The sequence below is a fragment of the Plectropomus leopardus genome, chromosome 6, assembly GCF_026936395.1.
Source record: "Plectropomus leopardus strain MGB_pleo_1.0 chromosome 6, ASM2693639v1, whole genome shotgun sequence".
NCBI lineage: Eukaryota > Metazoa > Chordata > Actinopteri > Perciformes > Serranidae > Plectropomus > Plectropomus leopardus.
In genome coordinates this window covers 7,814,563-7,840,543 of record NC_142181.1, presented here as the reverse complement: position 1 = coordinate 7,840,543, position 25,981 = coordinate 7,814,563, and the positions used below count along the sequence as shown (strand labels likewise).

The following is a 25,981-nucleotide window of genomic DNA, read 5'->3' as shown; positions in this document are numbered from 1 at the left end:
AAGCCCGTATGTGTGTACATATGAGTGTGTGTAAGGATGTGTGAAGGAATTTAGGGCCTCTCCACATTACTGTGCCAGGTACAACCCATCTGAAGGTGTGGAATGCTGACTGAGAAGTGATAGAGAGATGAAGCAAGACAGAAACCAAGTGGGAGAAAGAGAGAGAGAGAAAGACAAACGAACTTCCTTCTTTGCTGAAGACACAAAGGCACAGTGTTTCCTTTTCTACCTTTATCAAACAACCACCACTTAAGTTTGTTCTCTACAAACATAATTTACATGTGCTGCATTTATTGTGGGAGAGAGTGGCTTATTAAAATAGTCATGAACAAGGAATGGTTAACACCTCTCCAAGGAGTTTAGTTCACCTCTCCTGCTATCAACCTGCAGAGGCAACAGACAGATACACAAATAAAGGTTAGTTTGAACTTAACATTCAATATGTTTCTCTTTTTATTTGGTAAAATGCAAAATCCATAAGCAGGAGGAGGTGGAAATGTTGTTGCTGTTTGGTCAGCAGCATTAAATGTTTAATTTATTTCCTTTTCTTTCCTACATTTGTCTTTTGGCAGCCACCAGAGAACGGGCATGAAGTTGCTGCACGCAAACTTGGTTCTGTTTGTCTGGATGGCAGTGCTCCAATGTAATTAAGTACATTTACTCAAGTATGTAAAATAATACATTTTGAGGTACTTTCTCTTTACTTGAAGTATTTTAATTTGATGCCACTTCCTACTCAACTCCACAGGACATCAGGGGAAATATTCTTTTTTTACTCCGCTACGATGAGTTGATAACTTTAGTCTCTAGTTTCTTCAGATATTTAGAGTTTTGGATCCATACTTTAACAAAGTGTACCTGTGTAGCTAGAATATTAGTTGACTGATCAATTGACAGAGACATATTTCATCGTCTGGGTTATTTTTCATGCATGCAAATTATGTCCCTAGAGTAAAAAAAAATGTAAGAGAAATGTTTAAGAGAGCCAAAAAATGTTCTCATATGAAATTCTTTTCTGGTTGGTGTTAGAAAAATCTTTGACACATTACATCTACAAAATGATAATTTACCTTGTCTGACTGGCTTATTGTTTCTGAGCACGACAAACTCTCATATCTGCTTATAAAACAAAATCCTGGACACCCACAATAATTACTGAAGTGGCAGAATTATTTAGAGGCCAAAGTCTAAGCTCTGTGAGAGTCATTAAGAGATACTTTGGCGATACAAACATGATTATCTGCAGACGCCACTGTTGTTTTATCGGTTCAACACCAGTGGCCTTTCTCTACAACAAAATGCAATTATTTAGCTTGGATAAACACACTCCGTCTCCCGCCCACCCCGTCCCTTTTTTTTGTTGTTAGTCAACCATGCACTACCCCCAACTGCACACTAACACACTTCAGCTCTGTCAGTCAGTAACTAAAGCTGCACCCACCAGAGATAGACTTTGATCAATGCGCACAAATAGGCCCACAAACACACACACACACACACACACACACACACACACACAGACACACAGACACAGACACACACACTCACACGCAGACATAGAGTAACATATTCACAGTCATGAACAATCCCATCCAATAAACAAGCAAACCCAGACTGCAGTCACAGAGGCAGGAATAAACATATTGGACCTGCAACAAATTAAACAGTGAGTCACTGCAGTAATGCTTACAGGTAAACAAGTGAAGAGCTCTGCAGACAGACACCATAAGCACACTGGAGGTAGTGCCTTCAAGATAATGATGCATAATAAATGATGTATAACAATATTCCTCTCTTACATAATAGATGAGTTCTATCAAATCTTACCAAGTTACGTGTGATCATTTGTTTCATGGGCCAACTGTCAACATCAAGTTTGTGTTGTGAAATACATGGGATACAATGTGATGAAAATTTTAAGGCATTTTTTTAATTAGAAAACCTTTTTTATTTTTATTTTTTAATAAAAGCTCTATAACAAAACATACAGTGACATTTAAAAAAAACGTGATAAAATACTTCTGGCTTATCTAAAAAAAATTTTTTAAAAAAGACAAAAAATAATCTATAAACATTTTTGCTCAGTATTACATCACAGGTATAAAATTCTGTCATATAAGGAAGAAAGACAGCCGTTACAATCATTTGTTAGTGATGCATTCACAGACACACAAGGAAACAGGCGCTCAAGGATGTTTCGCAATCAAAGGGTTTTCAGATCTGACTGTGCGCTCACACAGCACTCAGAGCAGGTGCGTTCACACAGGTGCTATTTGACTGATCAAGAGTTTTTGGCCTTCAGACTTAATGACAGCAACATCACATTTATGTTTTTTCATCCAAGTTATCTGACGTGACACAAGCCCCTCAGTCTACAGTTGGAGGATAAAACTTATTTTAACAAGTGCTCTGAGACTGGCAGGTATTATGCTGGTTGTGCAAAACTGACTGAAATGCAAGACTTACATTATTCAAAAAGACTGAACTGTAAAACTAAAATGTGTATTGTATTGTCATACAAAGGGTTCATATAGTATCTTGCAAAAATCAACACAGAACAGTTTGTATGATATTTAATTAATTAGAGCCTCTAACAGTTAGTTTAAAGGGAAAAAATCATGATAGTTAACATGGTGTTATGTAGGTATGGTTAAAGGAAGTTAAGTTCAGGAAAATGTCATAGTTGTGCGTTGTCATGGTATGGGGTGGGGTTATGGGTTAGGATGCAATTACTTAACAAAAAGTTGTGTAGGTCAAGTTTGTGTAAATAATCTTATGACAGTTAGCAAAAGAATCTTAGTAGGACATTGTCACGTAATGTGGTTTGGTTCAAGGTATAGTTGGTAGTTACGTTATGAATTTAGATAGTTAGATTTAAGAAAATGTCATAGTTGGGTATTGACATGTTATGGGGTTGGATTAGGGTTCAGGGTTAGGGTTAGTACTTAATGTAATTTACATACTTAACATAAAGTTATTTAGGTTAAGTTTAGTAAAGTAACATTATGTGGGTGAGATTTAGGAAAGAATCGCAGTTCAGCGTTGTCACATTATGGGGTTGGGTTAGGGAGTAGGGATAAACCTTAACTTAAAGATGCATACTTAACATACCTTAAAATAACTTAAATTTGACTTGGTTTCATGAAAAACATGACCATCGGTTTCTTGGGGCAAAGTCCAGTGTTTGTTTGACCCATCTACCTCCATACGTGGACTTTTGCTCTTACTTCCTTCTTAACTCCTGTCAGTGCTTTTGTAAAGTGATTGCAGCCTTACCATACGAATTCTGATGGATTACTTTGTGTAGGTGTACATACGAACAACAGTGCATGGGAAGAGCCTGTGAAAAAAAATCCTACAGATTCAACATGATATTGTCCATTAAGTCAACCAGGGAATAGTTTGCAAAAGGTAGGTGCTCTCAAAAATGTGAAGGTCTTCATATGGCTCATCATGGCAGAAAACAACTTCCTCATTGTGATCACTTTCAATTGCACGTTGCAGTTGATTTTGCTATTGACACTCCACACTCCACACAAGATCCATGTCTAAAACAACAGTTACTGAACACAAACTGGCCTTTTTTTGTCTTCAGGACAGTAGCCAAGCCAGCTTCAGGATTGCATAGCCTTTCTCTTCTGAAGCCCTGCAGGTTAAATCCAGCACATCTTCCCTCAAACGAAGATTTCTGGACTCTCTCAAGAGCATAGTTACTCTACTTTTGATCCCGTTCCAAAGCCTTGTTCTTCATCGCCCTAGTCTCTTTGTTCCTATTCTGAAACTTTAAACAGAACTTTCTTTCCATTTTTCTCTCTTTCTTGAACAATGTGCTTATTTTCATCACAGCAGCAGCCGTAGCAGCACTCTCTTCATCTAGTCTGCACTTTGCAGAACTGTGGAATCCATGGCTGCCATCTGGGCATCCCTCCAGCGAGCTCCCTGGCTGGCTTCACATCTGTGTTTCTGTCTCTCCTGTCTGTCCCCACCTCCTCAGTCGGAGTCGTCTCCATCGTCGTCGTCGTCAGAGCTCGGGCCCTCTTCCTCTGAGGAGCTTGGATCTTTGGTGCTGGCCTCTGAGATCATGCCGTCTGAACTGTCAATCTCTATGGACGTCTCTGATATGTAGAGGTGGACGGCCCTCGATGGGTGGCTGGGACACACACGCACACGGGAGAGGGAGACATGCACCAGGGGGAGCGACATAGCACACACACACAGAGCAGGATGTGAATTCATGCATGTCACAATCATGAATTATTGATTCACATGCATGTGCATAAGTCATGCACAATGGGGACAGGACAAAGACAAGCAGACACACAGCAGCAGGGACAAAGGGTTAGTGTCACACAGGGTTAAGTCGTCCCAAATTGAGAGCGAAGGCCGGATAAAAATCTCTGTTTGCACATCTGCATCTGATTGGGGTGAAAATATTTCCTTCCTTTGCCAAGTTTTTCAATGACAGATTCGGTCTGAAGTCTGAACACGTGATTGTGCAAGATGACAGCAAAGACGTCATCTTTTCCTTGAGGGGTAAATACAGTGAATCACAGTATTGCAACACAGTTTTGATGGTAACCACATATGGCGCTTATTACAGAAAGATCTGAAAACCCAAAAGAGAAACAAAGAAGTCCCAGCTGCCCAGAAAAAAAAGATGTTTTTGACAAAAAAGCTAATTGTTCAAAACAGACAACTGGCTATCACTACTGGTTGGTAAAAAAAAAAAGCCACTTTGTCAATTAAATTTAGAAATTGATTTAACTATATGCTATTAAGTTGGAGATTTTTTAAAGTATTGTACAAAATGTCTGTTTTCAACAACTGCTCTGCATCAGGTTTTGATTATTTGATAGCACCTTGATTATTTCTGTCTAAACATCAGGCTAATAACACCACAGAATGTCAGAAAAATACAGCAATACAACTTCAGTAGTGAAACAAAACAGAAATGTACACCAGCATCCTCCTGTAGATTCACAGGAACCACAGTAAATTGGATCAGACAGCTGATATATATGACCGTTGACATGAGGGTTGATAGCTATAAATGACAGATATCATGTATGGGGTTTCTTACTACATCCCATCATCTTGTATTAACACGATTTCAATAGAAGCCAGGAAGCTGCTCACTCACTGTTCCACAGTTTCTATTGTTTGTTAAATAAGCGGCTTATACTGCATTGATACGTTGGGGTTCAAAATGTATTAGTAGGGAAGTAAACAGCAGGAATACACCATTGTTTGACCACAACATCATCAAACATTTACTCTAAACAGGAAATGTGTTTGGAAGCCCATTTGGCTGAACAGGAAAAGAAGTGCTGAAAAAACAGTTGTTTCTCTCCAGAAATGAAAGGCACATGGTGATATCATAAAAGCTATGCTGGCTAAATCTCTGTATCTACAGCTTCTAATATAAAGGCACTTTCTCAATGTATTTCTGCTTTGTGGCAGCTGCCCATCAACTAGTCCACATTTGGGATCCAAAGACTGCAGTTGGAGAGGAAAGAGTAAGTGAAATGTCCAGTAGGAAAACCCCAAGGCCAAGAAGGAGCTGCACATGCCCCGATTCCCAGAGTTAGACGGAGAGCGAGAGAGGAAGTGTGTGATTCTTCGGTTCCTCTCTCTTTCCCCCTCTACCTCTCAGTCTGTCTTTATCTCGGTCTTACCACGCAGTTGGGTCTTTTCTCTCTTTGCGTGGTGCCTCCTCGTTCCCTTCCCGCTGTCTCTCTCTCCTCTTCCTGCACCGCCTGCAGGACAGAATGATGATGAGAAGGAGGACCACAGCGGTGATACCACCCCCGATGGCCAATGCCAGAAGGAGAAGTTCGGAGAAAGAGGCTGTGGGTGAGAAGGAAACATGGGAATGAAGACATGCTTGAAAATAAAAAATACCAACAATGCTCTGAGGCACTGTGCATTTGTTACGATGCGTTTGTTGTAAGCTGCTATTAATACAAAAGCATATTTTTTTATTCTTAGATGTACTAACTGTGTGGCTCTATTGGTCTATTGCGGTCTGTCTGTCAGTCAGCAGGCATTCATGGTACCCAGAGGATAAAAAATGACCTTGATTATCCTTTAACTTTTCAACTAGATGTCATCAGCGGGTTGATATTTATTACTTTTAGTGAAATGTCGTTTGCAACTACCAGATTGATTGTCATTATATATGGAACAGATATTCATGGTGTCCAGAAGATATGTCATAAAACTTTGGTGATGCTGTGACTTTCCCCTGGTTCACAATTAAGGTTTTGGTGAAATATTTCAAAAGCAACTGGATGGATTGAATAAATGTTAAATGGACTTTTGTACAAACATGCATGCTCCCTACAGGATAAAACCTTCACATATGTGTGTCCCCTAACTTTTCCTTTAGTGCCAGTAGTAGGTCTACATTTTCAAGTAGCCTGTGAAAACCCTCTAGCATCTGCTAGTTTTGGTACTAGATATCTATGATTCCCAGAGAATATACAGTAATGATAGAGGACTTTGCTTTGGTATAAAATTTATCAATGACTATTGGATTATTGGATTGCAACATTGCAAGTGCCAAATGTAAGCCTTTTAGCATTCTGACGTTAGCATTTAAATCATCACATTCAAGGCATCATTTTGCCTCTTGTTGACATATTGTTGCTACATTAAATATTCATACATAAAAAAATTAAAATGGGTAAAACTGGTCAATAGTTCTGACTGGCTGGATCACACAGAGTCACAAAGAGTAAAGTAAATACATCTTATAATCACCTATTTAATGATTGATATAACCAATGTCACAGCACAGACTGTACCTGCACTGTAGCGATCTCTTTTTTTAACCACGGTTCATTTTACTCATTTGAACATTACCTTTTAATTGTTATTGATTCTTTTCAAATATAACATCTGCAGTCTTTTTAATTAAATTGTGCCATTGCTATGATTTAAAATGCACACCACATCATACCAAATAACATCCATTCTAAGAAAGATGTGCTTCATTTAAATCCAATCAAATAGTTTCTGAAAAATTAAAATGCATTTTCCTTTGCTTAACTTTCTTTTGCTGACCTTTCTTATTTGGCTTTTCAGCAAAATATGAAATAATGTGGTTGTTAGACACACATTAAACATGAAAACATTATAAGAAAACATGCTTTGTCGGCAAGTACTGACCTGTGGTGACGACACGAAGTCTAATCTCTCCAACTGTGCCGTGGACATCCGGCGGATTTTTGACCTGACAGATGTAAGTGCCGTTGTAGATGAACTTGACCTGCTGAAGTATGATGGAGGCGTCACGGCCCATTACGTCACCGGCCCAAGCGACACGCTTCCTGAATATGCCCTCTAAAGGAGGATATGGTTTCTGCTGGTAGTGGAAAACCTGAAAGTGGAAATTGATGGATAGATTTGGTTGGAGCAATAATGGGTTTGCTTGGTTGGATTGTTACAGAAAATAAGTCATACCAAGCTTAGTCTGTAAGTATTTTATTCTCACAAATGAAAAAAAAGACAAACCCAGACTTGCTGCATCTCTTTCTCTCTAATAGACATCTCTACTCTCAATAGACACACACAGGCTGGCTTGGACACTCTGTAGGGAGCCGGATGACTCACCGGCTCCTCTCTCAGTTGGCTGAGGGGGTGGATGCTCCCTGACACAATGAGGGAGGTTTGAAGTTTAAGCTCGCTGTCTCGCAAACAAGCAGACACGCACACTCACCGACTCTTCTCGGCCTGGTTTGAGCGGTCTGAAGCTCCAGGAGATGACAATGGTGTTGGGGTTAATGTCAGAGGAACTATGGAATGTGCACTTAAGACGGACATCTGTCCCGTTGACCGCCTCCACATCCCCAGATGTGTATATACGCATCCCGCTGACCTGCAGCATGCCTGCAACATACAGAGACACAGCACAGCAGCAGAATTTATTTCAAAAGCAGAATGCAGGGTGCACAGAGCAAAATCAATACACAGATAAGTGGTCTGTGAAAGAAGCACAAACAAATATACAAAAATACAACCCGACAGACATAGTATGAATTCACCCTCACCAGTAAATTCCTAGTGAGTGCATGCAATGCACCCGGTGACCTTACCTCTGCCTACACAGTGCTGCTGTGAGAAAAATCACTAACTCCAACTTGTCACTATAACTGTATTAGATACATTTATTACAGTATATGCTGAAATCTTACAGATTGGTCCAAATGCTAAAAGTATGAGATTAAATCTAAGCAGGTCAGTAAGTGAACTCCTTTCAAACATCTGCTTCATTACATCCTAAAAGTCCAAGCTGATTTCAGATCAGCCGAGCAAATCTCTGACATTTAATGAATAATAGCCACTTCAGCTACACCACTGCAGCTGAGACAGGGCTGAAATTGAGAGTCTGCTCTATATTATGTGGATATGGACTATATCAATCTTTACAGTACGAGGTAGACCTATTAGATGGAAAATGAATGAACTGGAAGAGCGGAGAGGGATATTGGCAACGATTTGGCTCTTCCACTTAATGATGGATGGAGCTCCCCTGAATGGAGTCAGGGCTGACACACACGTACACACTGCACCGACACACATACACATGCGCTGCCTAAGACAGAGACGTGCTTAATGCTGAGTTCCTGTCTAGCAGCCGGTCAGCATCACATCAGGAACCAGCCGATCACGTCCCCATCTCCCCGAGATTGCAGACTTGTTTATCGTGGTAGATCCAACCCTATTTTAAAGAAACTTGCTGGGTATGCGTGTCTAAGTCTCTGAGGAAGTTTATGTGCAGGCTGTCCAAAATCACCTCGTCTATTTATAGCAAGAGAGCTCTATATACCCTCATAATACCAGCAGCCGTGTCTAGCTTTATTAAAGTCAGTGCCCACGCACACAGCAGACCGTCCGTCTGCAGCCACAGTGTGCTCAGGGAAGCCGAGACTTGTCCTAACGTCATTAGCACACTCCATATGAGGACCCTGCAGGCCGAGCCAAACACTTGATGAGAGCTCTGACTATCAGAGACACTTCAGTCTGACAGAGGAGCTGTCTGTGGCGCCATGAATCACCTGAGTGCAAAGGCTGCAGTTTTATACATGACAAAATTTGTTTCTGTTGATGCAATCAGCCAGCATTGGGTTTACACTGTACTCTGATGTAAAATAGCATCCGTTTTATTGAGCTTACTGTGATTTAATTTTTTCATTAAGATTTAAGCGGATTTAAAACCCTGAAAAGGTAAATTAATTACTTTTCTTAAAATGTGGGTTAAGGTAGTTTAGGGGGCTTTGTCCCTAATTTAATGGCAACATAAAGCTCCAGGCATAGAAATAAAAAAAGTCCAAGAAAGGCATATCATTACCCCTGCATTATAATCTGAGTGAACATTAAGTCAGGAGCTAGCTGGGAAAATGTCAGCGGGGGCTTGGCTCCTCGGGCGGCTTGTTCTGTTCCTTATCAGGCTGCAGAGAGTTTCCTGTGGGCTGGGATGAGAGAGCGGGGCGACCAGAGGGCCAGCGCACAGCATTAAAAACAGACAGGCCTCTCTCTCATCGCCGGGCTTTGACAGCACTCTAACAGCCTAATGTGTTTTAAATGAGCTCGATGAAACCTGGGAGTACTGTGTACGAGGAGCGAGCAATACAGGCACACTGAGTACACACTGTAAGAAATGTCAATCTCTGCACATCGTCTGGTCTTTTTTCAGATTGAAAATTGTATTTTTATTGAATGAAAACATTGCAATGATATTACAGTATTGGATTATTTCTGCACCACTATCTTAAGAATAAAGCTTGTACTTGTACGTGCAGCAATAAATAACTTTTTTTAAATATTATTTAACACAACTTTCATGGATGGACTTCAAGCCTGTGAAACCTCTCTCTCGCTTCATCTTCTACCTGGCAAAGTGAATGGAAACACTGAGGTGAGAGGACTGACCAGACGGTGTTTAGGATATTCATTAGGCAGATAGCATCAGTACTGCCTGCAATAACTCCCTCCCTGGTTTGACTGCAAGTGTGAGTGTGTGTATGTGTGTCAAACAAAGCAGAGGAGTCGGAGCCACCAGGTAAATCGGGTAAAGGTCTCATATTCCATTCTTTCTGTGAAGGGGAGAACGCGGGGAGGTGGAGCGGGAACAGAGAGTGTTGTATATTCGATTGCATGTCTCAAAAAAACAAAAAGAAAAGAGTACCACAACAAGTAGCTACAAGTGTCTTTCAAACTAGGAAAACATTGTTTCTTGTTTTCAGCAACACTAGCTAGATTGTTTAGGAAGGCATTTTCAGACGGCCAATACATTGGTCTGGAAATAAGTCAACAACTGTTGAATGTGTTGCTAAGACATTTTCTACAGACATTCATGGTCCCCAGAGGATCAGTCCTGCTGACTCTGATGACTTTTTATCTAGCACCATGAGATTGACACATTTGGTTTTGAGTGAAATGTCTGAAAAACTAGCCCCATTGGCTGGATGTTCACGTAATTTCATTCAAGCACCAAGGTTGCCATGATTTGGAATCACTTTAGTGATCCCATTGACTGTATTAAATAAAATGTACAACACATCAGCTCCCCAAAAGTAAGGCCAAAACATTTTGATTGCCCCTTGGTGGCTGACTGCAGAACATGTTGTAAGCTCTGCCCCCCTCCGTGTTAGTGAATGGGACTTGGGCCGACCTAAAAACTCAAAGTGCATGCCAAGCAGATTTTTCATTTTAGGTAGGTTTTATCAAAGTTATGCATGTTCAAATTTTCATTTTTCTGATATTTAGGTGTAGTTATTTAATACTACAAACTAGAGGCTTTGATGTTATGACTGACAACCACTGTATGTGTGCCAATCAGTATTGCTTGTGGTTAATGACACTGCTCAGGATTGGTCAGAAGGTTGTTTGGGTTGGAACTTGACACCGCAGAGATCACTAATATGCAGATTCTGGTTTCAAATAATGTCACCAGTGAAAGATGGCAGCGGCCATATCCTGGATATTTTGGCTTCATTTTTTAAAAGTCGGAGTAAGTGGAGACGTCCATCTTTATATACAGTCAATGGATGATCCCTAAACTTTTCATCAGTGTCATCATCGGTCAACATTTAAATCTGGTCAATGTTTTCTTTATGACCAAATACCTGCAAAACTAGTGACATTCCCCCTCAGCTGTACATGTATTTAGTGCTAATTAGCGAATGTTAGCATGCTAACATGCTAAATTAAGACACAGAACATTTACATGCAAAATAACAACATCATGTCATTGTGAGCATGTTAGTATGATGACATCAGCATTTAGCCCAAAGCGTCACACATGAACCACCAGCTGTAGCTAGATTGTGGGGAGGGAGGTGAATCTCTGTGGTTAATAACATTAATTACTCATGAAATCAGCATCCACAGTCACACCCCTTTATTTCTCTTATTTCAGAAAGTAGGCCTATAGCACACTTGGAAGATTAAAGTGTGATGCCTAAATGCCTGATTAAAACTGATCCTGAAATGATTCATCTTGCTTCATACATCACAAGAGAAAGCGGGTCCTCTAGGCCGTAACGCCTCATTTCCAAATTTCTTCCCTTAACCAATCTATTTACAGTGCATCAATTTAAATAAGCGTTGCTAATCTCCTTTCACCAACAAAAAAGTAAAACGCTTTCAACTACGCCATCCTTTGACGCAAGCTGAGCTGATTAAGAATTAAGGTTAATTAGGCCTTTTTGAAGGCAGAATGGATATTAGCAGAATGACAGCATGGTTAGGGCTACGTACAGTGCCTCAATTACAGTACTAATTTGTCCCCACGGCTAAAAGTACATGATCGCTACTTAATCATTCATTAGCGGGGACTAATTGCTGAGAAGGATGCGTGCCATTACATGAGTGAAGAGCAGAATTTGACTCATTTACAGAAAGAGAGACGAGGGATAAACAAGCAGAAATTAGAGAGTGAGCTTAAGCAATGAACAAGAGCCAATGATAAATGAATTGTTGATGGAGCTAGAGGATAAAAAAAAATGTGATGGAAAATGTATTCTTCTACATAACTGCAGTCTGTCAGGAGGCGATAAGATAATAGTGTTTGTTTGCCCATCCATTCTTCTACCACAGCATGTCTGTCCATCCAGTCCAAGTTGCTCCCTTGTTATGTCTGAACATCCTGCTGACCACACCCAGCATCCAGAGACAGAGAGAGAGAGCTTTCACAGCTTATTAAGATGGAGTTATGTACCCTACAGAGGAGGGAAGGGCCAGAGTGCAGGCAAAAATAGGAATTTATCCTTATTATGTTTCAAATATTGCGGACATTGTCTGGCACGCTGCAGTTTCTTGCAGAATACTTGTACAGCAATGCACCACAAGGCCATTAGGTTTAATTCCAAAACTAGACAACTGAATTTTCTTGTGAGTTTATTTCTTTGCTATAGCATGTGATATTAATTCAAATTATTCAAAAGCTTTAAAATACCTTTGTGCTTGGGACAAGATACAAGATGCTGCTGAGTCAGAACAAGAAGAAAATAATAATTCCAAGCATTAAGTTCCAGATTATTTAAAGCATTACAAAAAACAAATCTCAGTCTTCATTCAGACTTAAAAGGTCTCTACTCCATATTTACCTCATTAAAATTATTAAATGCTGTGAAGCATATGAAAGAGCTCAATTAGACTCTTTACTTGTGATTAAAAAGTTCACATTAGAGTCTTCGTGTGAAATACGCTTCCTGAGCGCTTGAATTTAAAACTATTATGACGACAATTAAAGACTTCATGCATGAGATTCCACTTCTTGTCGGCATCTTATTGAACACAAAGTTGTTTCTATTTATGAACAGATATAGCATCAGAAATAACTGGAAAAGATCGTAAAATATTACATTCAATTGCGTGTGTGTATCATGCACATGTGCATGTGTCAGGTTTGGCATCTCTCAGGGGGCTCACTTTTGGCACAAATCCACATATCCTCTATTAGATGTCCCGGTGTTGGCATTAGTCCATAATATCTGTCAATATGTCCAAGATATTACAATAAAGTGAACTTGCTGAACCTGTAATGCACTGGATTGTTCCTGTCAACACTTTGGTACATTTTCTGCTGGACCACTGGCCAGTCTGAAGCCAAAGAGGGCACATACTTTCATCTACCGTAAAATAATCAAACCAAGCCCACTCGAGGGTGATTAGGTTTGCTTGGTTTGGCAGTCATCCCAAGATTGTATATAAGCTTCCAAAGAGGCACAAAAAATATCAAGTGTTTGACCTGCCGATATAATATTTCACCCGATGTCAAAGACTGAAGGCAGGTTTACAACTGCATAACCTCTATGCTTTATGGAGTCTTTAGACTCACATTGCCAGATATAATATATCAATGCATGCACTGTGTCAGTGCAGAAGAAAGAGCTCTTAATCTGCTATAGCTGGAAAAAAAAAAAACATTTGTGGGGGGGGGGGGATACTTGAAACAGTGGGTCTTTATTTTAGACAGAGTCAAACGAGAGCATCCTTCTCATTTCTAGCTGATAACTGCTGATTTCGCTCAAATTACAACCGTCGATGCCAAATTTTTGTCAACTGTAGCTAACTAATTAAGTGAAACCGAAATTGGTTCAAAATACTGCCAGCAGTCTTTGAAAATATTTCCAGCTATGTCACTTTAAACCAAGAACTCAAAGGTCTGCACTTAATGGCTGTATATCTTCGTTGTCGTGTGCAAATCTCACATCTCCACATTTCACTATTTTCGTTTTTTATCATGAATTAATTCAGTTAGTCCCCCTCTATGTCTATCTGTGGGTTTTACCATTTCCAAAACAAATTAAATGTATTCAAACCTCCTATCCCCATCAGGTCCTTTTAAAAAAACAGCATATTTAGTTAGTCCAAATGCCGTTGTAGCAGGCACATATACACCCCATCAACTTCACATTCTCTATTACACACATTCTCTATATATTTTTGGTATTACGTAACCGGTGAAAAGGCCTCGAGGTGAGGACGAACCAAAGTTTTTGACCAGCATATCGATCAGATTCAAGTTTCAAGATTTGTTTTACTGTAATTTCTTCAAGTATCTGCATACACAGAACGAAACGAAATACTGTTTCTCACCAGCTCCTTTCAGTGCATTTAAAGGGACAGTTCTGTGCATTAAAAAGGCAGTAATAAATATTCGAAAAACAAATACATTAAAACGATATCAAATCCCTAAGATTAAAACTAAACAGACAAATCAGATACACAATTGAGCACTTGAGCCAACAAATACTTAAAAACACACAGCAACAGTTTAGCAGCAAGTTCAGACAGGTCATGAGTTTGGCTGGGTTTATCAAAGCACAAACCTCCCCATATCCAAAACGCCTCGCGGCTGTATGCCTCAGTGAACCAGTCAAGTTGAACTTACAGTTTACATCCATGCTTGCAAAAAACATAAATGCTTCACACACATCCTCAACCCATCAGCACGGCATTATTAGTGCAGTTTGCAGTTTGCAGTTTGCAGAACATTATGATGTCACAGTGAAGTTGACCTTTGACTTCATGGATAAAAAATACTATCATGTCATCATGTTAACCTCTTAGATATTTGTGAGGAATGTTGTTATAACTAGTGTATGAATCCTTGAGTTATGGCCAAAAATGAGTGACCTGGAAAGTCACACTGAACTTAACCTTGACCTCTGACCTTTGACCAACAAATTCTAAATAGTTCAATCTTTAAGTCCAAGTGGACGTTTGTGCCAAATTTGAGGAAATTCCCCTAAGGCCTTCTTGAAGTATCGAATTCATGAGAAAAAGACAGACGCAAGGTCACAGTGACTATGACCTCTGACTACCAAATTCTAATCAGTTCATTTTTGTGTCCAAGTGGATGTTTTTTTGCCAAATTTAGGGAAATCCCTCTTGGCATTCTTGAGATATCACATTAATAAGAATGGGATGGACAGACAACCCCAAAACAATGACTCCAGCCACAGCTGTCACCAGTGTAGAGGCATTAAAAAAAAGAACAGGATAAAGCGGCTAACTTTAACTCTAATAGCATCTAAAACCCACTTCCACATGGTGGGTAACTACTAAACACTGGATATGCACAGGGCCTAACCTGTTGCACCATAAATTGATATGCTGCTTGACCTCAGAAGTGATGTTACACCAATATAAGTTAGTTAGCAAGACATGCTAATTCTAGCAGCACATGTTAGAGTGCATAAACACACAGTTTAATCCATTTCTTACACTTACGTTCTTGTTTTTTGTTTTTGGAAATGGAGAAAATAAAAGACATTATTCTTCAAGCACCTTCTAATCCTCAGATGTAGTATGTTCTGCATTAAAAAACTAACCCCCTCTTCCTTGGACTACAACTTATCTTTAAACCACACTTCATTATATTCTCCCAACCTTTGCAGATAATCTGAGCTAAAAGACAAACAAAACTGTCTTTGGATTTCAATATTCTACTTAGTTACCGTTGCCAAGGGTTGCTTTTCCAAAACCTTCAGGATCTTCAGGTAAGTCTGGGTGTGTTTCACACTGGAGAGAGGCATGTTTGGAATATTGAACTCTTGTCGTAAGTGAACAGCAAACACCCTGTGGTATTCTAAATATTTTCTTTGAATATCTTTGAAACAATCCACAGAATGAGCAAAACCGTGCCTGCCTTATCGCACAATCCAAAGCTTTGTCAATGTTTTTATGTCGCCTTATAGCTTTAGGGCTTCGTGATGCAGCTGCTCATAAATATGCAGATTTATAAACAGCAAAGGGAAAACAGAGGGAACAGAGCTGTTTTAGTCAAAAGTGTATTTATAGCCATGATTGGACTGTACGTCACGATACCATGGGGACACCACACAGTTCCCAAGAAGTGTTTACGAGGTTTTTCCTTCGTTGTTTACACTGTAGACCCGGCCTTTACATTCCCCAAGAGGATGCTAACTCTTCTTGGTCTTTAAGTGAGGGGAGGAAACTCTGCAGGAGAAATCAAGCAGTTCGCCCGACACTCTGAATCAGGAAATTGGTTTCATTACATTATTTCCTAGAAGGTGTGTGTTTGTGCCTTCCTCTCTTCATTATGGCTCAGAAACAAAGGGACCACCAGAGGAAACCCAAATCTCTGTAACACCGGTTTTGGAGGAAACACTTAGGACAGGAGCAAACACACAAAGAGCTCGGTGGGATACAAAGAGCCTCTTCTCCCCTTTGTGAGAGGTTTCACAAGCCCAGGTTAGTTTTCGTTTTTATTAACAAGGCCTGTCTTTCATGCAGGACTGGACTGAGGGCTGGGAAGAGCAGGTTCAGGTAACAGTGTGTTTCACAGAGGAGGAGGACACAGAGTTGAGGAAAAGTGTAAGTGTTGAGTGGTTTAATGGGAGGGAACCCCTGAGATGGACACAAACATACCGGACTGTACAATTTCTCTGCGCAGATTTCCTTTTATTCCACTTAGTCATGAACATGCAGTTGTGCCAAGACAAGCAAATACAATGTACAGCCAAAGGTATTAGCAGGAGACTTTTTTGTACTTTTGTGCTGTGGTTGTTTTCATGGTTTGGGCCCCATAGTTCCAGCTAAAGGAAATATTTATGCTACGGCATATCATGATATTTGTACAATAGTGTGCTTGTATCAACAGTTTGGGGATGGTCTTTTCCTGTTTCAACATGACGCTGCATTAGTGCACAAAGCCAGATTAATAATGAAATGGTTTCCCAACTTGACTGGCCAGCACAAAGTCCAGACCACTGCGAGCATCAATGGCTGTGTGTAGGATTTAGAGAGATATATTGGCAGAGCGCAATATAATATAATAGGTTTGTTTTCGTAAGTGTATAATCACCTTTAAATAAGAATTGCTGTGTTTTCATTACCAACAAATGAGCTGTCGCCTTGTCTTTGGAGATCGGCAAGTTGCATCACTATGTTCCAACAGCAGCCCAGAGCAAACGAATCATACACTGGGTAAAGATAGGGCCATTCAAGTTTTCACATTGGCCACTGAACAACATGAAACTGCTTTATATATGTTTTTACTGGTTCAAAAGACAGGGTCCGTTTGTCGTAAAGATAAGAAACAACTGTGGTTATTCTGCTCCTGGTATGAACTTACCAAACTAGCTGTCTAACTGGGAGTAGTTTCAGCTGGTTGCAATCAGCATTCCTCACCACTATATGCCACTTAACCCCCCTAAATCTTACAGTTCTTTTAAAGCAGAAGATTTATGCCTATGGTTTTTGAAATATGCAACTATCACATGTCGCTGTAATATTTAGGCATCAATGTACCTGTGTTCATGTAATGTATGACCAAAGTAAATATATGCACATACCAGAGCATTAAAGCTATGTCTCCTTATCTTCCACCATTCTGGTAACATATCCGTAAATTTAAAAATGTTTTATTACTTGTATGATTTTGAGGTGATGCTAAGCTCTCAGCTTCTGCACTTTACACACTTCCAACAGATCACTTGTGAATCAGACTTTTCTCTGATGGTCTGTTAAGTCTGACTGTCTGCAGGTGGCGCTGTTTTCTATGATCCATAGTGACTATACTGGCTCATACTTGTTAATCCATATGAAGCTGAAATGTATCACTGTCAAGAGATGTACCAGACACAGTGCGTTTGAAACAGCAAATCTAGAAGCTTTCATTGACTTATTTTTAACGTCATAAGACAAAAGACAAACAAGACAACATGACAATGTCACAAAATTCAATTTGGAACCTGCATTTACTATTCTTATCCTGCTTTTCCCATATAGAGGCATGAACTTGAACGAAACTTTAGCAAACTACAAAAATGTGTTTCAATACACTCTAAAGGTCAATCCAAACACAGACCGAGCATCAATCTCTTGTTCTAACGCTTTCTTCCTCTCCCTCTTTTTCTCCCCTCCTGCTTCCTCCAGGCCAATTGTAATTCATCAGGCAGCGGCGTTCGGAGGAAACGTGTAGTGGCTGAGTGAGGATAAGAGTTTAATCCATCAAACCTCTTCCACTCCCACCTCACAGCTGACTCAACAACTTCTCCCTGGGATTACAAACTCCTCAGGGGGGGTCCAACTCGTTTGCTTCAATTCAACACACCCACAGGCTTCTGTTGGAAGGACGCTCCAACCCTCAAAGGACAGCCTTAGTTTCACATATTTACTATGAAGCTACACCGGCCATATGTTTAGTGTCCTGCAGTGGTGTGAGTCAGACTGAATTCAGTCCCACTGTGACTTCCACCTCTGCTCCTGAGCAGATGAATAAATTAGCAAATGACATTATACAGCAGAAACCACACTGTGGAGGAGGCACAGACTTCTGCTCTTTGCCTGCCACCTTAAAGTTAAACACAGGGCCAGACTTTACCACCAGGCAAGGTGGGAGGCAACTGCCTGGTGTTGGAGTTATCGGCTAGTGGTGCTCAATTATTTTTATATCTCAGTCACAAAGGCTTCAATGGAAATGAATGCGAGGGTTAGAGGGGAACATTCAAGTGTACAATGTGACCAAACCCTTGCATCCTGTCCTTCACCTGCCTTGCCCACTAACCCCGCTGCTTCACTCCTCAACTCATACCATTCATTTAAATTGCTGAGTACAGTGTCACATAATTAGTAAGCAAAACCGGATAAGTGACTGCCTCTACTGCTCTTTCAATAAAGATTTATTAGTCAGCATTTCAAACAGCTATTGTTGGATATACTGGAAAGTTTGATATTAAGCTAAACAAGGAAATTAAGAGGTAACTTTCCTTTTGGGCAAGTAATGTCATCATGATGGAAACTGATTATGAAATTCCCCTTTGGCTTTGTTCAGATGCATTTGCGCTGGCTCAGAAAGAGCTGCTGATATTCTGTGAAACTTCATAAACTTCCTCATACGTCGTAAACCAAGTGAAGGTGTTGCTTTAGCTGGAAGATCTACTTGTTTACCATAACTCTAAACAGTCTTGAGAACAAGTGACCAGCCAAGAGAGCGTGTAAGAATGTGACTGCACAAATAGAAACCCACGCTCACAAATATGCATTTGCTGGTTCAAATGAACATTAAACATGCATGTGTGCACATATACTGGAACCGCAGATAAACCTGCGCTTTCAATCCAGCACAAATGTATTTCAAATCCCTGTTTACAATCAGAGCCGAGCACAGTCTTGTGGTTTAAACATTAGCGGAGAGTGCCTCGCCTTCACACTCAAACAATTCACAGATGCGCCCTAAGCCTGCTGTGTCAGGGATTGGTGCCTTTGAGCATACGAACGTATCATTGTTGACTTCTACACACACCCTGGGCAATCCTGTGAATCAAACTCAAAGGCCAGGCATCCTCCTAGGTGTGTCAACACAGCACAGCGTGTCAGAAGCCGAATCCATGCTTTGTCATATTCTGACCCATTATTGTGGCGAGATTAGAGACGCCCTGGCAAAGAGAGAACTGCTATATCCCAGTAAACAGATACGAGAGACTGTTCATTTACTGTAAACTCAACAGAGTTAAAGCCTGGACAACCAGTGTAAGTGCTTTTTCCTGTGTGTGTGTGTGTCTGTGTGTGTCTGTTAAACCTGTAAGTCAGGACAGGTTGGCACACGTCAGACTGTGAGCATTTCAGGCTTCTTGTTAAAGAGGAAAATGTTAGAGGAAGACAAAAGGAAATAAGTAAAGCACAAAAACCGCAAGATGTTGTATTTTTCTTAATTGTATGCATTTTATACACTATTTTTAGCCTTATTTTATTAATAATGTCAATAATGTCAGTTTTTTTTATTTTCTATCTTATGTTATGCATTCTACGCAAAGAAGTCTCCATCCATGTCACAGTGTGTTTAATGGCCTGACAGACCACCGCTATCTACAATGCTGCCCCCGTTAAAAGGTATATAATTATGACCTCCCCCACCATCACCTGGTTTTGTTGTTGTGTGTAGCTTTTGACTCTGTCTTTTAGTACAATCTGTTGGCTTAATCTATGCCATCATGAAGGACCCATGGAAGTATGAGGGCAATGACATTAACAATGTTTCAAACAGATGCACGTATTTCCATATATAAAGGGAATATAAACAAGCTTTAAGGCCATACATACGTGGGTGTCAAGTTTTCCCACTCATTAACTTATTTGTGGCAACCCCCTATGATTAAAACTTTTTCTGCCACAAGTAGATTTTCTAGTTTTGGCAGTGGAGCGTTTATAAGGAGTGCTGTTGAAATATACCATTGACCTGCTCCACATTCTCAGAGTGCAGAGCGTACTATGAGCAGCAGAACATCACGGCACTGAAAGTGAAACTTAACCGTGCATCCTGCTGGGTCTCAAAGTTTACTTTCACTTGCAGAAGCTGCTCCTTCGATACTGTACATCAAAATCAAAGAAGGGACACAGAATAACACGAGGTGACACACACGCATTAAAAAAAATAACAAAATTCTGTTGTCAGCAAAAGTACAGTTACTATTTCATTATACAGAGGAACAGAGGCATCAGAACGTGCTACCACGTCATTGCACCAGGAAGCCTTTCTGTAATCGCTCTTTTCAGGCTTCTGATTGGTCAACATCTGCTTCTTCTTTGCGTGACTTTAGGGTTATAGTTGTACAATTCTACAATTCTACAATTTCATTTAGCAGATGCTTTTATCCAAAGCGACGTACAACACAAGCAAGAATTTAGACTTAAGGAAAAAACTCTTAGTAAGTGCAAAAAGTGCTTCAGGTGTGATTGGTCACAGGTATTGCCGTCTAGTGGCAGAAGAAGTGCCGCACAGCCCCCCCCCCCCCCCCTTTTTTTTTTTTTTTTGGAAACCAAAGTAATAACCAGTAGCCATCTCAGCATCTGAGATTCAACAATCTCAGTATCACTACTTACGATGATGTATCGCCGCATGTTGGTTTGGCATGCTTGACAATGCTTCAAATGGGCAGAGTTTTTTTTTTTAAACAGTTCTTGTTTGGTCAGGAGTTTTTTGAGAGGGAAGGAGGGGAAAAACCCTGTAAAAATACCCGCGTGGCCTGGGCCCAGTTTACTGTGTTTTCAGTGTGTTTCCTTTTCTAATTAGTTAGTCACAGTGAGCGACTGTGTTGCTATTTGCCAGCTTTGAAGACGCAGGAAATTATATGTTTAATAGTAGTCTGCTACCAATTTAATTTATCTTTTACATCAAAAGAAATACACCAGAACAGAGCAATGAACAACATGCCAGTTCTGTCTTTTGAATGTCATTTTCTTTTACGTCAATGTCCAGATTTTGCCAGGGAAGTCTGGCTATTGAAGGCTTCTGCTTACAGTTCAAACATCACTTTTTAAATTCAAATATTTCAACAGCTCAAAACAAGAGATTGTTGTGGAGAAGACAGACCAAACCACAGATCTCTCAGTAGACATCAAAAGCAGCTCTTTTCAGTTAATAAATTAATTAAGTGCTTTACTGTTTTTAAAAAGTCATTGACAAAGAGTGCAAATGCCCCAGGATCTGAGACAACTAGAAGACCCAAAGGCCCCACCCTTACTGCAACTGTAATGTTTTTCTGTAAATTCATCGTATATAAATTCTCACCATGAAGAACAATATCAACTAAAGACGGCCCTTTTCTTGTTGTACTGTACTAAAATCTAGTTTTTACTGTCCACTGTACTGTAAAGCTGTTTGAAGGGGGAAATGTAACAAACGCAAAGCAAACACTGATGTTTACCTAGGGGCCATCTAACAGGTGTAACAGCTATGGTTTTTAACATGGAAATCATGTTGCAGAACAGGTTTTTGGTTTGACTGTTAATTCTGATTTTATTCTAACTGTTGCCTTTGAAACATGGATGTATAAACAGAACTAGATACAGCATTGGAGGCAGGGCCCCGTTCGTTCTCATAAAAGTTGTGGCGCATGAAGCCAGGAAAGCTTGATTTCCACAGTATAAAATTATTGGGATCTCCCAGATTATGGGGCCCATAGAGCAAGCGTGAGACGTAAGGTTGCCGAGAGGTAAATTTTCCTTGGCCACGATGCCAAACAAAAACCACAATCACAGCATGCTGCAGACATTAACGTACGTCCAACATACACAACAAAGAAACAAAAAAAAAATCATCATAGTCACAAGGGTCGACTATTAGTATTGCAGCAGTCTAAGGATATTGCATCAGCCCTGGATCACAGATATTGCACTGTATATGTATTGCACCCACTCTGAGTAGAAAATGTCATACTCAAGAACAACAAGAGGCAAAGACATGAGTGAAAATATCATTTCCACAAAAATAATAAAAACAATACAATGCTTAGATGAACAGGAAGAGCAGAGGTAAAACCAGTAAAAAATGATAAAATAAATAAATAACAGCAATTGTAATAGCATGTGCAATATAAGACTAAACAGGCAGAGGGCGCTAAAAATCCTTAAAAATCCCTTAGAGTTTGGCAGGTTATTTATTTTAAAACAATGGATGTTGGGAAGAAAGAGAGCTTGTAGCGATTACTTTTGTATCTGCTGGCTCTATAACGTCTCCCTGAGGGAAATACTTCCACTGGCCGAGTCGCTAACTTCAGATTTAGCCCTCAAATAACCTGAATAGGAATAAAAATAATTTAACTGTGCAGCTCTTCTAGAATTTCAGACAAAATGATCAAATCCTGGTAGGGAAATGGGTCATTTTCCAGGGATTGTGACATCTGAAGAAATGTATCCACTGATTTACAGATGCCTCTTTCACTATGTCAGTCTATGGTAAAAACTCTTTTGGGACCCAATGGCAGCGGCCGTTGTAATTCCGAATTTGACCACCATGTTAAATTGGCTTTAAAGCCTGGTAATGTTCCTGGGGGCTCGTGCTGAACCCATCAGCTATCTGTCTAATGACGATTTAGCCTTTGGGGCCAAGGGCCAATATCTTGTGGGTTCTGGTGTCGCCAATGGCTACCCGGATAACAGTAACAGATATTTAGGCTCTTCTGTGTGCTTGTCATTGTTTACAGTCTAATTATCGTCTTCAGACATGAAAATTGAGTTTTGGCTAATGTCTTTAAACAGATATCTGGATATGAATGCAAATAATTTTTTCTTAGAAAGCTAATAAGAAGCTAAATTGTCATCATGTGATAGTCAATGGGTTCCAAAAGTGCATTTCGGCCAATGGTTTTTGCTTCTTTTGCTATCCAAACAGACTTATGCATTTAATGAAAGCCTTCTCAAACATGATTGGCAAATAGTCAGACTACAATCACAAAAAACAGAAAGCCTCCAATACCAAAATCCTGTTCTGTGGCCTACAAATTCTGCATTCATATGCAGATATCTGTGCTGTCCCTCCACCTCCATTAAACACAAGAGCTTTTCCCTGATCCTGCCCTGACAGTGCATCTGCACAAATCTCACAAATATGAAAAGTCTGAATCTGGTAATGATCACATTTCATTCTGGTGTTACGAAAAGAAAAAACATTGCTCCCAAAACTATCTCAACACAAACTGTAATTTATGCTATTTTTTTCCTTTCAAAGCTGCTGCTGAGCTCACTTTATAAAATACACAAAGGAGCAGTGCGTTTATCTTCGAGAGCGATGAAGGATTTTAACCACTGCAACGCCTGCTGCGATTATATTTGGAGTAGCCGGGGGAGAGAGAAATTATTCTGTTTGGTCTATATCATAACGCCTTAAAAATAGGCCTCACACTGCAAGTCTGCAAATGAACACTAACTGACTTTGATCAGCACATGTGTCAGAACAGCGGCGGGCTGATTGGTAAATACGCTGTGCTGATTTACTGCCACAGTGTTATCTGTGTACCTGAAGGGAGGAGGGGTGAGTAAGAGAGAAATAGAAATGAATCCAAGTTATTTTGCACACATAATTGCAATTTTACACCACACGTCTGCTGGCTTGTTTTATTGTGCTGCGTTATTTTTTTTTTTTTGCCAACACAATAAAGCCAAAGGCAATGGAAGTGATTGCAGCAGAACAGGCATGAGATGCTGCTGAGCTGTAATCAGTTCCAACATGCTTTTTCCACACGCTGTTATTTGATTATATATCTGTCTATATCCATACTCAGTCATCATGCTCTGTGTCAGCCTGTGACTATGTAATGACTGATCTGCAGGCACATGCTCCTTGTAAACATAAGCAGCTTGCTACTATAGTGAATCCCTACGTGGTGCTTTGGCACTGGATGGACATGTTCAATCAATATAATCCACTTAACTGAATGGACACAGATTACTTCAAGGTTAAACAACCTGGCGGCTGCTGAATGAATTGCCACTGATATGCCAATTTGTTGTATTAAAACATGTTCCATTAGCCATTACAGCATTTGGATGCAACCATACAATCTATTTGTGTTTATTTCTATGCTTGTAACTGACGTATTGTTATGATTCAACTGACATATCCTGGACTCTTTGTATACAGGAAGCAGGTGGACTTATCTGCGTCCAGCGGGCCACTTCACAGTCTCTGCGAGCGTTGAGCACGGATGCACATTAATAGGCAGGAAAGGAGTGAGGTTGCATAAAGCAGAACACAATGCGTTTGATGCCGGTAAATACTGAAAAGACATTATATAGCCAGAAGTGACCCCCGCGCGCTCTGCTTTCACGAGAAGTTCTTCAGTAACCCACACTGTGCCATTGTGCCAAGTTCTCCGCTTCCCAATGACGCACGACTACCGCGCAGATTTGGAGGTTAGGGGTCCCTGTGGAGCTTTCACTAAAACATCAGTCAATCAGGGGTTTTACTTTGAAACTCTGTTGCGTCTCTATACGGTTATCCTGTTACGTCTTAAGATCAATCATGGGATGTTAAAATAAAGCAGGGGATGTAAACTTATGGAAAAAACTAGATGATGAAATATAAGTCTAAGCAGAGGTGGGGTCATTACATAATTTTAGAAGGAATTTAATTGTTTTCAATTGCTGTAGATCGTATATGTATAAGCTACTGTATCCATATGCCAATCAAAATAATGCGTTATTGACTGGCTTAAAAAAATCAAAACACACTTGGATAAATCATTGTACACTGTATGCTGATTAGTAAAACAAATAATAAAGTATTTAACAACATACAACATTATCTGCTCTGTTTGTTTATCCACTCACAACAAACCGGGTCTCACCTGAAGCTGCGAGTCCAGACAGGACGGTGAGGAAATAGAGCCCCTTTACGCACATTGGATGGACGGCACTTCTGTCAGATGACCGAGACGAAACCGGGAGTCAACTAACCCCGCTGAGACTCCTGCGCCGACACAAAGTAGATTGGAAACCCCGGCCGATAAGTCTGTGGATCCCCCTTTGAGAAGGGATAAAAACATGGAAGTTAGTCCTCTCCTCTTCTCCACCTTGTCTGTCTCCAAAGACGCGTCTCAACTCGCCGCTGCCCTCATACGTTTCATTTCAGCACCCTCCCACCACATTTTCGGGCGGAGTAACAAAGTCATCCACTTCTCCTCGCTGCCGTCTTATCTCCTCTCTCACATGTTAAATTCTTGATGCTCACCAAACCTGTTCTGCCGCTGCGTAAAACGCTTTATATATGTGTTGTTCCGTTGTAGTAAAGCTGTTGCGCAAACACATGTCAAGACACGGCTCATCCGTGTTGAACAGGCAGTGTGTTTAGATGCCATACATGATCTCAAGTATGATCGAGTGTTTATTTATGGTGATACACTATAAACACATGAGCAGTGCCTGACCGAGCACATCTGGTCCCCTGGCACCGTCCACACTGGCCCCAAAAGAAATCTATATTTACATGTATTGTTTTTCTTTTTCTTTTTATACTGTATTTATTACAAAGAAGAAATTGCAAATCCATACGAATAAACAGCTTAGTGTGGTGGCAAGATGCTGGCGTGCAATAGTGCAGCAGGTTGGAGCTCTCTCGATTAGTGCCTTGTTTTAACTTAGTGACTAATTTTTTAATATAATTTTAATTTTCTAATTTTATTATTTAAGTGATTATTATTATTATTAGTAGTAGTAGTAGTCGTAG

The 25,981-nt window shown here is 40.2% G+C and overlaps 1 protein-coding gene across 2 annotated transcripts in view; it reads right to left on the bottom strand.

Moving 5' to 3' along the window:
• Positions 1–1,924: 1,924 nt before the first annotated feature.
• LOC121943015 (myelin protein zero-like protein 2) overlaps positions 1,925–25,981 on the bottom strand; it is a 35,134-nt gene continuing 11,077 nt past the window's right edge. For both annotated transcript variants that reach the window (XM_088078620.1, XM_042486369.2), the window contains 5 exons: positions 25,104–25,279; positions 7,721–7,890; positions 7,171–7,381; positions 5,676–5,847; positions 1,925–4,150 (listed from right to left, as the gene is read on the bottom strand). In XM_088078620.1, the coding sequence (XP_087934746.1) occupies positions 3,991–4,150; positions 5,676–5,847; positions 7,171–7,381; positions 7,721–7,890; positions 25,104–25,158 (768 nt within the window). In that variant the 5' untranslated portion in view covers positions 25,159–25,279 and the 3' untranslated portion in view covers positions 1,925–3,990. The remainder of the gene's footprint in view (positions 4,151–5,675; positions 5,848–7,170; positions 7,382–7,720; positions 7,891–25,103; positions 25,280–25,981) is intronic.